A 14942-nucleotide genomic window follows, 5' to 3' on the forward strand; every position below is an offset into this window, starting at 1 on the left:
ATTCAATAAGGGATAAAACAAAATGAAATGCATAGGATAATATCTTTAGTCTACTTTTGAGGAACTAATATATTCCAGATATTTAAAGAACTATAAGTCACCTCTTTCCCCTCACTTAAAAAAACGTTTTTAGAAAAAAAATGTTTTTAGGGCGTCTGGGTGGCTCAGTGGGTTAAGGCCTCTGCCTTTGGCTCAGGTCATGATCCCAGGGTCCTGGGATCGAGCCCCACATCGAGCTCTCTGCTCAGCAGGGAGCCTGCTTCCTGCCCCGCACCAACGCTTGCCTCTCTACCTACTTGTGATCTCTGTCTGTCAAAACAAAAAAATGATTTATTTAGACTGGGGCGCCTGGGTGGCTCAGTCAGTTAAGCCTCGGGCTCTTGGTTTCAGCTCAGGACATGATCTCAGGATGGTGAGATGGAGCCCTACATCGGGCTCCTCCCTCGAGGGGAAGTCTGCTTCTCTCCTTCTCCCTCTCCCTCTGTCCTGCATACATGCTCTCTCTCGCTCTCTCTCTCAAAAATAAATAAATCTTTAAAAAGATTATCTTAATTAGAAAGATATTTCTCCTATAAACACCTTCATTTCCAAATTGCTTACAAAGTCTGTGTTTTGTTTTGTTTTGTTTTTTAACCAGAAGAGGTATTAGGTTTTGGTTTTTTTGCCTGGTGGGTTAGCTCCGTGATGTCCAAATTGCCAACTGTGACCAATTACTAGGTCGTGATGTCAGTGATGGCAGCACTTTTTAAAAATGTAATAGAGGGCGCCTGGATGGCTCACTAGGTGAAGTATCTGCCTTCAGCTCAGGTCATGATCCTGGGGTCCTGGGATCAAGCCCACATCGGGCTCTCTGCTCAGTGGGGAACCTACTTCCCCCCCCCACTCTCTCTGCCTGACTCTCTGCCTACTTGTGATCTCTCTCTCTCTGTCAAATAAATAAATAAATAAATAATCTTTTAAAAAGTGTAATAGAATAGAAACCACTGGAATGTAATCTCATCGAAATCAACATTGTGAAGCTTTTGCTTGCATTTTTAAAAACTCAAACACACATCTCCTGAGTCACAACATAAACCATATTTTTTACTATGAGTTGCAATAAAAAAAAGACAAGTTTGAAAACAAGTGGGTAGACGATAGCGAATGCTTACAGAAGGTTCGCAAGCCAGGCGTCTTTAGTTAGTCTGAAACACGAAGTGTTCAGATTTGCTGGGTATGTGTGATATGAAGACAGGAACCAAACAAGAACCAACTAAGATCAGGCTTGGGCTCAGAATCTCTCTTTGCTGGGGCCCAGTGACACAAGTAGGAAGTATTCTGCTTCCTGCTTTGTCCAAATTTAAATTTTCACAGGATCACCTTTGGAAGCTGTATTATTTCATCTCTACACGTCACAGATAAAGACTGCCCTGAGCTCATGGGCACAAGAAAAATCTAGCAAATTAACCTGCTGTGCTATTGTTGACAGTCTGGCAAATTGACAAAGCCCGGCAGCCTCGACCTTGATCCTCAGTAAACCGAAGTGTTTGAATTTCCCTACACCTGGCAAGACAGACCAATTAGCCCAGAGAGCCCGAATGCAGAAGAGACACAATTCATGGAACCGCTCCTTGTTATACCCTAAGGAGGAATTAGTAAGAGCTCCCTCTCTCCTCAGAACACAAACTGAATGGATTGTAGTTTCTGCCCTTCTGTACTGTAACTTGCTTTTTATTTATTCTTACATACTGAACATGCAACCAACCTCGGAGAGCGTGAATCCTGTTGGGGTTAAGGGCATACATGCCATACCCCAGATTCCCATAGACATTACTTTTCATCAAGACTTCTTCTGTGAACAGGTTGCGAATGAGGTATCTGGCTGCCAGCTCTGGGCGAGGCTTCCCTTTGGCTATAGTCAGTACTGAATGGGGCAACTGTATATTTCTACCTGGATTTCCAAGGTATTCTAGAAGCAAAAGAGGAAAAAGATGTCAATGGTCATGGCAAGGTCAAGTTTTTTTTAAGGCTTTGATTTTTCTGAATTTTTAGGCTCCAGAATTTGAGAACTTAAAAAATATTGAGCCCTTGGGCTTTTAGTGTATCATGAGATAGCATGAGAAATGAAACAGGAATCACTGCTGATGTGATTACGGATACTCCAGTGGTTCAGGAAAACGATTCAGTGTTCTGCTACCTTGTAGGACAGAATCAGTTTTATTAATATTATGTTTATTTTTCGTAACAAATTCTAAGTAATTTCAGTGCACTGTTATCCTCTATAACAAAGACTTGTTCAAAAAGAAACAACAAGGGGTGCCTGGGTGGTTCAGTGGGTTAAGTGTCTGCCTTCTGCTCAGGTCATGCATCAGGCTCTCTGCTCAGCAGGGAGCCTGCTTCCTCCTCTCTCTCTGCCTGCCTCTCTGCCTACTTGTGATCTCTGTCTGTCAAATAAATAAATAAAATCTTTTTTTTTAAAAAAAGAAGCAACAAGATTCTTACTGAAATATTTACAATTTTTAAAAAGTAGGTTTTCTGTTGGGTATTAAAGTCATCATTTAAAAATCAGCAAACTCGGCTATCGTATTTTAGATACCTTACTTGAACTGAAAAATAAATTTTAAGCCTATTTTCATTCCTCAACCCCACAGCCTAATCATCTTCATCTCACTTCAGTCCTAGTGATTCAAATTAACTACATTTAAAAATATTCTATTTTATATACAATAAAGAATTCTTTATTGGAGAAAATATGTTAAAGAAATATAATGTGATTCTTACACGTCAATAAGCATATTTTTCATCTTGGAACATTCATCATTTAATGGGTGACCATTAAATGACCATTCAGTATTAATTACTGAATCCCCCAGATCCAGCATTTACCGAGAGACACTGAATTATTTAAAAATAAGTTCATTTAGTGGGTCCTAAGACTTCACTCTGGAAGATTCTCCTAGTAGTTTTTATCAAGGTCAGAAAAACAGGTTAATACTCTTTAACCTGGTAATTTCAGTTCTGAGAACCTAACAACAATCCAAGGGGTGGCTGGGTGGCTTAGTTGGTTAAGTGTCCAACTCTTGATTTTAGCTCAGGTCATGATCTCAGGGTCTTGGGACTGAGTCTTGCGTCCAGCTCCAAGCTCAGCATGAAGTCTCCTTGTCCCCCTCCCTCTGCTCCTCCCCGCCACTTGCATGTGCACACTTGCTCGCTCTCTCAAATAAATAAATAAATAAATACAATCTTTTTAAAAGATAATACTAAGTCTTCTGTTCATGAACATGGGATATCTATGTATTTAGGTCTTTCCTAATTTATTTCAAAAATATCTTGTAATTTTCAGAAAGCACACCTGGCACTTCTTTTAATAAATTCATCCCTAAACATTTTCTTAAACAAAAGGCTCCATGCTCAGTGGGGAGTCTGCTGGAGATTCTCTCTCTCCCTATCCCTCTCCCCCTCTTCCTGCTCACTCAAACTCTCTCTATCAAACAAATAAATAACCTTAAAAAAAGAAAGAAAGAAAGAAAAGAATCTGGGACTCCTGGGTGGCTCAGTCGTAGAGCATCTGCCTTTGGCTCAGATCATGATCCTAGGGTCCAGGGATCAAGCCCCACATCAGGGTCCCTGCTCGGCGGGAAGCCTGCTTCTCCCTTTCCCACAGCCCCTACTTGTGCTCCCTCTCTCGCTGTGTCTCTCTCTGTCAAATAAAAAAATAAAATATTTTTTTAAAAAGTAAAGAATCCAAAATATGTACAAAACTATCCAATGAGTTTTTCGGCAACATGATTTGTGTGACTGATAATCCCCTCCCCAAAAAAATCCTCAAAAAAAAAAAAAAGGAAAGAGGCAGGTAGTTAAATAAATTAGGATATACTTACTCAATGGAATATAATATACTGTTAAAAGCAATGCTCATAAACAATGGAGATTCTTTTTTTTTTTAGATTTTATTTATTTATTTGACAGAGAGAGGTCACAAGTAGGCAGAGAGGCAGGCAGAGAGAGGAGGAAGCAGGCTCCCTTCAGAGCAGAGAGCCTGACGTGGGACTCGATCCCAGGACCCTGAGATCATGACCTGAGCCGAAGGCAGCGGCTTAAACCACTGAGCCACCCAGGTGCCCCAACAATGGAGATTCTTGAGGAAAACACACATATCATGTTTATTTTATTTTTTTATTAAAGATTTATTAATTTATTTATTTGACAGAGAGAGACACAGTGAGAGAAAGAACCCAAGCAGGGGGGTGTGGGAGAGGGAGAAACAGGTTCCCCGCCGAGCAGAGAGCCCGATGTGGGGCTCCATCCCAGGACCCCAGGATCATGACCTGAGCTGAAGGCAGAGGCTTAACAACTGAGCCACCCAGATGCCCCGCACATATCATGTTTAAAAAGAAGAGTGAATATATAGAGACCATAATGTTTTAAAAGGTAAGAAAAAAATTAGAAGAAAATTAGAATGTTCATAATAGTTTTTTATGGTATCTTGATCGTAGGAGCCTTTCTTTCCTACGGAATATTTTCAACTTTTTCTATTTTTTTAAATATTTTATTTATTTATTTGACAGAGAGAGAGAGATCACAAGTAGGCAGAGAGGCCGGCAGAGAGAGAGAGGAGGAAGCAGGCTTCACGCTGAGCAGAGAGCCCGATGCAGGGCTGGATCCCAGAACCCTGAGATCATGACCTGAGCCGAAGGCAGAGGCTTAACCCACTGAGCCACCCAGGCACCCCATTTTCAACTTTTTCAAAACAAAACAGTGTAAGAGACTGTACACAAAGTGGGCAGCTGCCTGGCTCACAGTTCATGTAGTTGGCCCTATCTCCTGGTTCTAGACATGTGACCTAAGCGCTCCAAATCAGATTCTTTGTCCTAGAAATCTAACAGGGACGAGAGGGAACTAGAACGTAGAGATCATGGAAGATGCAGACAGAGCCCCACAGACCTCAGTGGACGCCAGAGGCCACAATCTAAGGGTTGGCGGTTTGGCTCCCATTTATGGCTCGGTTTGCTCCATGCTTCTTCAAACCCAGGAGCTCTTCGTCCACTGATTTTTGTTATGGTTTAATTGGGCCAGGGTTTGTTTCTGCGGTATACAGCCTGAACAAATACAGTAGTTATGGGGCGCCTGAGTGGCTCAGCGGGTTAAGCCTCTGCCTTTGGCTCGGGTCATGATCTCACGGTCCTGGGATTGAGCCCCGCATCGGGCTCTCTGCTCAGCGGGGAGCCTGCTTCCTCCTCTCTCTCTGCCTGCCTCTCTGCCTACTTGTGATCTCTCTCTCTCTCTGTCAAATAAATAAAATCTTCAAAAAAAAAACCCAAGAAGCAAACATAGTAGTTATTTTACTTTTATAATGGAAAAAAATATATAAAGATGCACCTTTTAAGTAATTTCATTGGAAGAGGTTCACAGGTCATATCTTACTGAGGGTTGGCAGGGGGGCAGGGGAGCGACGGAAAGGAGTTTTGCCACCTCAGGTGCCACTAGACCCGAGCAGACTGAGGAGGAGGTGTCGGGAAGCATGAGTGGCAGGCGGCGCAGTCACCTACGGGACCCACTGCCACTTGATACGAATGAAGTCGGATGTGCCTCCAGCCGACAGGGAGCAGTGGGGGCAAAATGTTCTGAGGAATGAGATTCATTAATTCACACAAAAACTATTTAAGGAGCACCTGCCATGTGTCAGGCACAGAGAGAGCACGACCCCTGAGTCACTTCTGGCTCAACCTGCGGTAGCTCCTTCTCATGCCTAACCAGAGAGTTCACGCAGGTTGAAGGAACAGACCCAGAGCTGCTTTCCGAAGGAAAAATAGCAGACATAGCTTAATGTTAAAAACTATCAGTCTCGGGGCGCCCGAGTGGCACAGTTGGTTAAGCATCCAACTCTTGGTTTCAGCTCAGGGCGTGACCTCAGGGTCATGAGATCGAGCCCCGGGCCAGGCTGCATGCTCAGCACAGAGTTGGCTTAAGGTGCTCTCTCCCTCTCCCTCTGCGCACTCACGCGCTCTCTTTCTCCCTGTCTCTCAAATAAATAAATAAATAAACCTATCGGTCCCAGAAGTAGGTTTCTATATTTCACTAACTCATTAATAGGAGAGATTGAGTTGTTTAGATTTCTCATTATGAAAAATTTCAAAAATCTTTGAAAGTAGAACAGTACACTGAGCCCCACGAATGCATCATCCAGATTCAACATTTATCATCCCGAGAACTCGTATTAATAACTCACCCAGTGCTTCATAAGTTATCACTGAATTCTCAGTGGGAGGTTCTTGAACTGCTTGAGGGTAAACAGTGCTGTTCCACTGAGAATTCCCATTTTCTCTTGTTTTGAAGGCAATGGTTCGCCAACAAAGCTGGGAACTGCTTTCATGGCCATCAGTCCCCGCTTTATCGTTCAAATCCGCAGGCGCTGGGATGTTGAGACTGGGGGGGCCTTCATTGCTTTCACCAATTTTCTGCTGAAACACAACATTGTGTCTATAACCAAAGTCCCCTCGTGAGAAGATATGGTCATGCCCTATCCCTGCCAGGGCCCCCCAGGTTGGCAGGGAAACAACGGTCTCTAATAAGGTCACCAGAAACCCCCAGGTAGTGTGCGCCGTGATAGAAGCAGACATGTGGCTTAGCCTCTTGGAGGGCTCGGTAGCTTTATCTAATGATAACTGCTGGCGCCCAATAAGTGCTTAGTAAACATTTCCTGAAGAAACGCGTAAATGAGTCTCTTCAGAGTTGACAATTTGGGGGTTTTTATTTTTTTTTACCATTCTCGTTTGTTTTCTCTTTTTCCCCAGTGGCTAGAGACTCTAGGAATCTCTAAAGATCTTGGGGATCTTTTTTTTTTTAAAAGCAGTGCTTGAGACCCACTTTCTTGGCGTATGTCACCAGACCCTCTGGTGCCAAGGGTGGGAGAGCTCCAGCAGTCACGACTTTCTTTGAAAGCGTCTCCCGTGCTTCGGTGACAACCCGCGCTCTAGGCCAGGGCTTCCCACACGGCTCTGTGCACGCGAACCCCTTGGGGTCTTGCTAAAATGCAAATTCTGCCTCCGCAGGTCTAGCGGGACCCTCAAGACTCTGCAATTCTCACAAGCTTCCCTGCGGGCTGCCACTGTCGCCCGTCGGGGACCGTCCCCCTCCGAGTCAAGGACTCGGCAGGTACGTGGCAGCTGCTGCTTCTCTCCTGACGCCGAAGCACATATGCAAATTACCATTTTCCAGGCAGCATCATAATTTTACATTCAAATGTTGAGGGTGCAATTTTTGTAGGATAGAAAAGGGAATGTGAAAAATAAGCAGATTTGGTTTCAGACAGATGGTGCTTGAGCTATCGCTGAAATCAAGCCGTTCACCAGGAAAACAGAAGCTCAGCTACAGATATTCTGGGCAAATAGTTTCCATGCACTTACTCTAGAGACGCAGGACCAACGAGACATGGCGAGAATAACATGGGCTTTGTAGAGAGGTGGGTGGAAATGAGAAATTGCTAAGTTAAAAGCTTCAACAGGAGCCCATTCGTGTTTAAAAAAAAAAAAATCTCTAATGCACTTTCATGATCGAACGGATGCAAGGAAAGCCAGATTCCTGTTTAACAAGTAACTAGGGACACCGTAAGATACCGGCGGCAGCTGAACCTCACGGCCAGCACGACGTCCACCAGGTTCTGCCATCACTGAAAGCGGACAAAGACAGAAGCGCCTCCCTTTGCTGCCATACCACAGTCTCCCCCTTCTCTGCGGTACTCAGCGGGATGCTGAAAAAGGTTTCCCAAACATCTCTGCAGCTGAGAACTCTTCTTCACATACCCTATGCCTTCAAATACACCGATCGTAACACTCCATCTGATTTATTTTCTCTTTAGGATATTTGTATGGAGCATAAACCTCAAAGAGTAAAATAAACAGGCAGAGACCATACACTGCCCCCAAAATTAAATAAACAAGATTTTGAGCACACGGCCTAAAGATCCCGTGTGTCACACTCTCCATTCTGGAACTGTATACAGTGTGCCCTTATACAGCAGTGACCATATTTGAATAAAAAATCACTTACTGGTGCTGTGATGGATTCAGCACATAAACAATAGATCAGAGAATTGATATCAGCAACACAGGTTTTCCAGTCTTTTCCACATTCACGCAAATCATAGTTGGGAAAATTTGTTGCCAGATGTTCTGCAAATAGTCGAAAACATTCATGAAAATTTTATAAAAAGAAAACAAAACCCAAAGAACTGATGAGACTTTCTTAGTTGAAAATACTGACATTTTCTATTTTGAATTGCTGCTCTTTTCTCTCTTTCTGAGAGTTTAAAAATTCTACCAAAAAAGGATGCTTTGCTGAGTATCTCACTTCTTCTAAGGTGCAATTCCCCTATAAAACACTGATGTGGGGAGCCACTAATGAGGCTTTTATTAAACTAAGAACAGATAGTACACTTAAATCTTAGCCAAAAAGCTGAGAAGTGATGATGTTATGGTGCTTTCCAAAAAAAGTGTGTAACAGAAGGTCAACCATTCCTGGGGGCTAATGCCATTGAATAACCCTATGGATATATTAAAACTGAAAAGAAAACCTGTAAGCAGAAAATGGTGTCACAGCCAACACTCTCAGACCGCAGTGTATTTATTTGTGTCCGTCTTCCCTAGAAGCTATTCCCTCTGCCTAGAATACCCTTCCTATTTATCTAGCTAAGGATTTCAAATCTAGCTCAAGTGTTCTGTCCTCAGTAAGCCTCCCCCAATGCCCTCAGAGTAGTTGCTCTACTCTCTGAGCTTCTACAACATTATCACCCTGGACTGGAATTGCTCTCTTTCCCTCAACAGTCCCTTTCTAGACTGTGAACTCCTTGAGGTCAGAAATACTTATTCGTTGTTGTGGTCTCAGTGCCCATGAGTTCTACAACCTTCAACCAAATCGCTGGAAGCGGGGAAGGCAGGAGGCTGAATTAGATTAATCATGACTTTCTATTTCTCTTTTGCCAGCTAGTAGCACCAAAGTGTGTTTTAATCCTCCCCATTTTTTTTGGCTTTTTTCTTTATTTTTTTTAGTACAAGCTTGAGCACTAAAAAGTTGACTTAGTTCTAGCCATCAGCAGCTATAATCAATAAAGCTTGTCTTGGGGTGCCTGGGTGGCTCAGTCGGTTAAGCGCCTGCTTTCAGCTCAAGTCATGATCCCAGGGTCCTGCGATGGAGCCCCATGTAGGGCTTTCTGCTTAGCAGGGAGCCTGCTTCTCCCTCTCCCTCTGCCTGCCACCCACCCCCCCACACTTGTGCGGTCTCTCTCTCTTTCTCTGTGAAATAAATTTTTTAAATCTTTAAAAAAAATTAAAAATAAATCTTGTCTTATTCCATTAGTCTACGGACAAGTTGCATTCTTTACAAGTTGTTACCCATTACGTAATGTTAAATTGTAAAATCGGGGTCAGACAGGTGAAAAACAGCTCTAAGATGTACACAGTCTTCATCACTAGCTCTTAAACTACCAATAACATTCATCAGACGACCCAGTGAGGATCAAACAAGATTTCAGAAAGAGTTTACATACCTCTGGGGGGCCTGGGTGGCTCAGCGGGTTAAAGCCTCTACCTTCAGCTCAGGTCATGATCCCAGGGTCCTGGGATCGAGTCCCGCATCGGGCTCTCTGCTCCGCAGGGAGCCTGCTTCCTCCCTCTCTCTCTGCCTGCCTCTCTGCCTACTTGTGATCTCTATCAAATAAATAAATAAAATCTTTAAAAAAAAAAAGAGTTTACATACCTCTTATTGCAGCCACTTTGTTTGGATCTAGAGGTTGGCGGCCTTGGGAATTGATGCCTACCCAGCTGCGCACCAGAACTTCCTTGGAGAACAAAACATGAACCAAGTAGCGCGCTGCATGCCTCGGATGGCTCTTCTTTTGTGCAGTCACCAAATTAACATTAAGCAACCTGACATTCCTTTTCGGATCGCCAAGATACCCTTTTAAAACACAGAGAGAAAGTAAAGTCTTGGTTTTCTCATGCAAGGCTACCAAGAAAGTGCCCAAGAAAATTAAACTAATTGATTTCTCATTCACTAATTTCTACTTGGATGACTCTTTTCCTATACTTCTCTCTTCCTTAAAAAGGTCTCTTTGATGCCATCTGCATAACTTAGCATTTTTCACCTTTGCTCTTCTTGAATTTTTGGTACTTGAACTAGTCATTTCATTGTCTTGAATAAATTCAACTCTTGGGCCAAAGATGCATATGCAAACATATGGCTCTGAGATCCCACTGCTCCCTTTTATGATCTAAAAGTACACTCGGAGCCATATTACTGTAGGAGTATATGTTGCCTGAAGATAATCTGGAAAGTATGGGTGGGCATAATTAAGAAAATTTTGAAAAAGCTAGCATTTATTGAGTAACTACTATATATATATATATATATATATATATATATATATATATATATATCAGACACTGGGCTAAATATTTTACGTCTATAAGCTTGGTTTCATTATCCTAACAACTTGTTACCCCTTCAAAGAGGAAACTGAGGGCCACAGAAGAAGATCACAGAGCCAGGTTTTAAATCTGCTTATAAGCCAAGTGCTGTGAACCATTACTCCGCTAATGCCTTCTAGTCTTTTCGTTATTTCTTCTTTTTTAAACACAGAATTAAAATCATACTTTGTATATAGTCTGAATCCTGCTTCTTCAGTTACCATTCTATTTCGAGCATGTCTTCATTTTCTTTGGGTTTTTTTTTCAAGTCAGCATTCCTATCTTCATGATTTTCCTGACGGGTAACATTTATGTTACACTTACCCTCTGAGCACTGTGTTAAGGGCTTTCAGTGAATTATTCCATTTGAGTCTCACACATCTATGAAATAGGTACGATGATTTTTGTCACTTTCCCAAAGGAAGAACGTGGCTGAAGACCACATGGTTAGTAAGACACAGAGCTGGGATTTGACCCCAGACAGTCTGACTCAGGAGCCCATGCTCTTGACCATTGTGCTTTACTGTTTCATACCCCACGGATGTACCAGGAGTAATTTAGCTAATTCCCTATGGTTGCTTGTTTGGCTGTTTCCGATTTCTCACGATTCTGAAAAGAACATTCCTGTACCAAAATTTAAATACAAATCTTTTCTATTGATCGAATTTTCAGATATCCGTGGGATTACTGAGTCAACTGGCATGAATACTTCCACGGATTTTTATACAGCTTACCCTTCAGAAAGTTTTCACCCCCGTATACTTCTAACCACAGCATATCATAGTGCCCATTTAGTAATAAAGAACACCATATCTGAAGTCTTTTTCTAGTTTAGTTAGCAAAACAATTTAAAAGAAAAGCATCTCCTCTAGGACAGGAGTCAGCAAACTACAGTCCCCAGGCCAATCCCAACACCAGTTTGCGTGAAGCGAGTAACACGGGCACACAGCCACACCCCTCCATCTACCTACATCTGTGGCTGCTTTCATGCGACAGCAGCAGAGCTAAGTAGTTGTGACAGACACCAGATGGCCCACAGAGCCTAAAATAGTTCTGATCTAGCCCATTACTGAAAAAGTTTGCTGAGCCCTGAGCTAGAATATTAATAAGAGAATAGCTACTAGAAGTAGAGACACAAAGGAACTATAAAATATTAGGAAGGCTTGCCCCTAGAAACTACAGAACTTAGGGTCCGCTCCTCTCTGCCACCGCAGCTTGGCAGGTAATACAGGAGGCTGTGAAGAAACATGAGCTTTAAGTCAGAGAGGACCGAGAGTTCCAGAACTGCCACTCACCAGCTCTGTGACTTTGAGAATGGGAGTAATAAAAACACCTACTTATGAAGTCATTGGAATATTAATAGAGAAGAGATATGTCAGCTGATTAGCACAGTGCCTTGTACATAATACTCAATAAATGTTCGCCATTTTGATTAATATAACCTAAAACCAACCTTTAAAATAGAAAACAAAAAGCTTCCATTAGCCTGAATCAAGGAGGTGGAAGAATATAGGTTAAAGGGCGCTGCGTGTAATACGTGTCATTTCGCACTCACCGAGACCAGATGGGCCACAGAGAGATGGCGGGATAGAATCTTGGCTAGTGTCCTTTTCCAACACAGCTGGGTAATTCATTATCTCAGGGATGTTTCCCACGCTGTTTTCTGCTTTTACCAGTACTTCTACAGGTAAAAGCGCTGGAAGAAAAGGAGTCTCAATTGTAAATTCACCATCCAGCAAACTATTGTTCAGGTGTGAAGCGGAAATAAACACATTCTCAGACAAAGAAAACCAGAAGTGTTTGTCACTAGCAGACCTACTCTTAAGGAGTAGCTACAGGAAGATCAAGAGAAAAGTTAGGATGACAGAAAGAATCTTGGCACATCAGGAAGGAAAAGAGAACAGAAATAGCAGAAGTATGTATGAAGGGAAACTTGATCATTCATTCAGTATAAAATGGAACAGCTACACTGGAAAACAGTTTGACAGTTTCTTATAAAACTAAATCTTCAATGATCACATGACACAGAAATGTCACTCTTGGGCATTTATCCCAGAGAAATAAAAGCTTATGATACGACACCAAAGCCTGCACATGAGTGTTCTTACCTTTATTCATAAGAGCCAAAACCGTGAACAACCCAGTTGTCCTTCAACAGGTGAATGGTTCAACAAGCCATGGTAAATCCAATATCACAGAATACCATTCAATAATAACAAGAAATAAAGAACAGAAGAAGCAGAAATATGGATGAATATAATGCAATCATGAGTTCTATAAATCATGCTTCATGACTGAAACAAAAACGAAAACGCCATCTGACATCCAAGACAGTAAGTTAAAAGTGAGGAGGGCAAAGGAAACGAAGTGGAACTAAAAGTTTCAACACTTCATTCCAAGTGGTAAAATGCTGAGACCAGTAGACTGTGATAAGTCACATATATATAAAATAACATCCAGAGCGACCACTGGGAAAACTGTACAAAGCAATATATTAAAAAACATAAAGATGGAACACTAGAAAAATATTCAGGTAACCCACAGGAAGGCAAAAGAAGATAAACAAAAAAAGGACGAGAGGGGCGCCTGGCCAGCCCAGTCAGTAGAGCATGCAGCTCTCAATCTCGGGGTCGTGAGTTCAAAGCCCATATTGGGTGTAGAGATTACTTAAAAAAATTAATTGAAGGGGCGCCTGGGTGGCTCAGTGGGTTAAAGCCTCTGCCTTCAGCTCAGGTCACGATCCCAGAGTCCTGGGATCGAGCCCCGCATCGGGCTCTCTGCTCAGCAGGGAGCCTGCTTCCCCAGCTCACTCTCTGCCTGCCTCTCTGCCTACTTGTGATCTGTCAAATAAATAAATAAAATCTTTTTAAAAAATTAATTGAAGAAACTTTTAAAAATGAGAAAAATAGGAAACAAAAAGAAATATAACAAAATGACAGACTTAAGTCTATGACAGCAATAATTATCTGGTATGTAGTTAACCTAACCATATCAATTAAATGGCAACAAGTGATAACGTGGATAAAAAGGATCAAACTCTGTGGTGTTTACAAGAAACTCTACAAATTCAATTACATAGATTGATTGAAAGTAAAAGGATGGAGAAGCATATATCATGCAAACATTAGTCCAAAAAACAGCAGAGTAGTTGCGTTGACATCAGATAAAGTAGACTTCAGAGCAAAGAAACTTACTACAAACAAAGACGAAAAAGATCAACCCCCAAGGAAGACAATGACTCTCAACATACCAAATGACAAATTCTCAAAATAAATGAAACAAAAACTGAAAGAGCTGAACGAAGAAATAATAAAATCCATAATGAAAGTTGAGGACCTCAATCCCCCTTCTCTTAGCAACCGGTGAAATAAGCAGACCAAAAATCAACAAGGATACAGAAGATCTGAACAACACACTCAACCAACAGGATTCTCATTATAGAGCATTCCACCCAACAAAACCAGAATAGATTTTTTTTTTTTTCGAATGCCTATGGAACAAATGTTCCTCTGTGCCAGGGAATATGTGCAAAGTTGAAATGCCTGCGGATCTTTCACCAAGACAAGACACATCCTACACCAGAGGAAAAAAATCTCAACAAGTTTAAAAGAAAAGATATAATATAGAGTGTATTTTCTGACCATAATAGAATCAAATTAGGAATCAGGGATAGACAATAGAAAGTTTTCAAAGAAACAATAAAATACATAGGACTTAATGAAAATACAACACATCAAAATATAACTAAGGCAGTACTGAAAATGAAATCTACAGCATATATAATATAAATGCTTATATTAGAAAAGAGGACAGTTCTAAATCTATAATCTAAGTTCCTACACCAAAAGCTAAGAAGAGTAAAATAAACTCCAAATAAGCAAAGAGAAAGAAATAATAAAGAATAAAAATCAATGAAACTGAAAAATATGAAATCAATGAAACAAAAAGCTGATGCCTCCAAAAGATTAATAAAACTAATAAAACTCTAAGAAGAATTACAAAAAGAAAGAGATGACACCAGGATACCAGGAATGAAAGAAGTCATCCAGCAGCCATCAAAATGATAATAGGGAATACGACGAACCACTTTACGTTCATAAATTTGATAGCTTAGAAGAGCTGAACCAATTCCTTCAAAATTACACAGACCAAAACTGACATAGATATCTAAGTAGTCCTATAACTACCAAAGACATTAAATTTGAAATTAAAAGCCTTCAGAAAAGGAATCTATAGGCCCAAATTATTTTACCAGTGATTTTTCACTAAACATTTAAAAAAGTAACACCAATTTCTCATATACTCTTCCATAAAATACTATAAAATTATAAAGAAGGAAAGAACACATTAGCCCTTGAATGGGTTAGAGATGAAGCCAGGGAAGGAATGACACACGACATGGTTATAAACAGGCAACGAGAGGGTTCTTGGAAGCAATGAGACACTTCTGTACCACGACTATAGTGGCGAATACCTGAACGCAAGCATCTTACAAAAGTA

General features: G+C 41.3%; 1 protein-coding gene across 1 annotated transcript in view; it reads right to left on the minus strand.

The window, feature by feature from the left end:
* Window positions 1-14942, minus strand: part of BEND2 (BEN domain containing 2) — a 59545-nt gene that overhangs the window by 12356 nt on the left and 32247 nt on the right. Inside the window, 6 exon segments of the mRNA XM_045994719.1 lie at window positions 1745-1948; window positions 6209-6440; window positions 7067-7159; window positions 8029-8150; window positions 9733-9933; window positions 11998-12138. Coding sequence (XP_045850675.1) covers window positions 1745-1948; window positions 6209-6440; window positions 7067-7159; window positions 8029-8150; window positions 9733-9933; window positions 11998-12138 — 993 coding nt within the window.

This window comes from Meles meles, chromosome X, assembly GCF_922984935.1.
Source record: "Meles meles chromosome X, mMelMel3.1 paternal haplotype, whole genome shotgun sequence".
NCBI lineage: Eukaryota > Metazoa > Chordata > Mammalia > Carnivora > Mustelidae > Meles > Meles meles.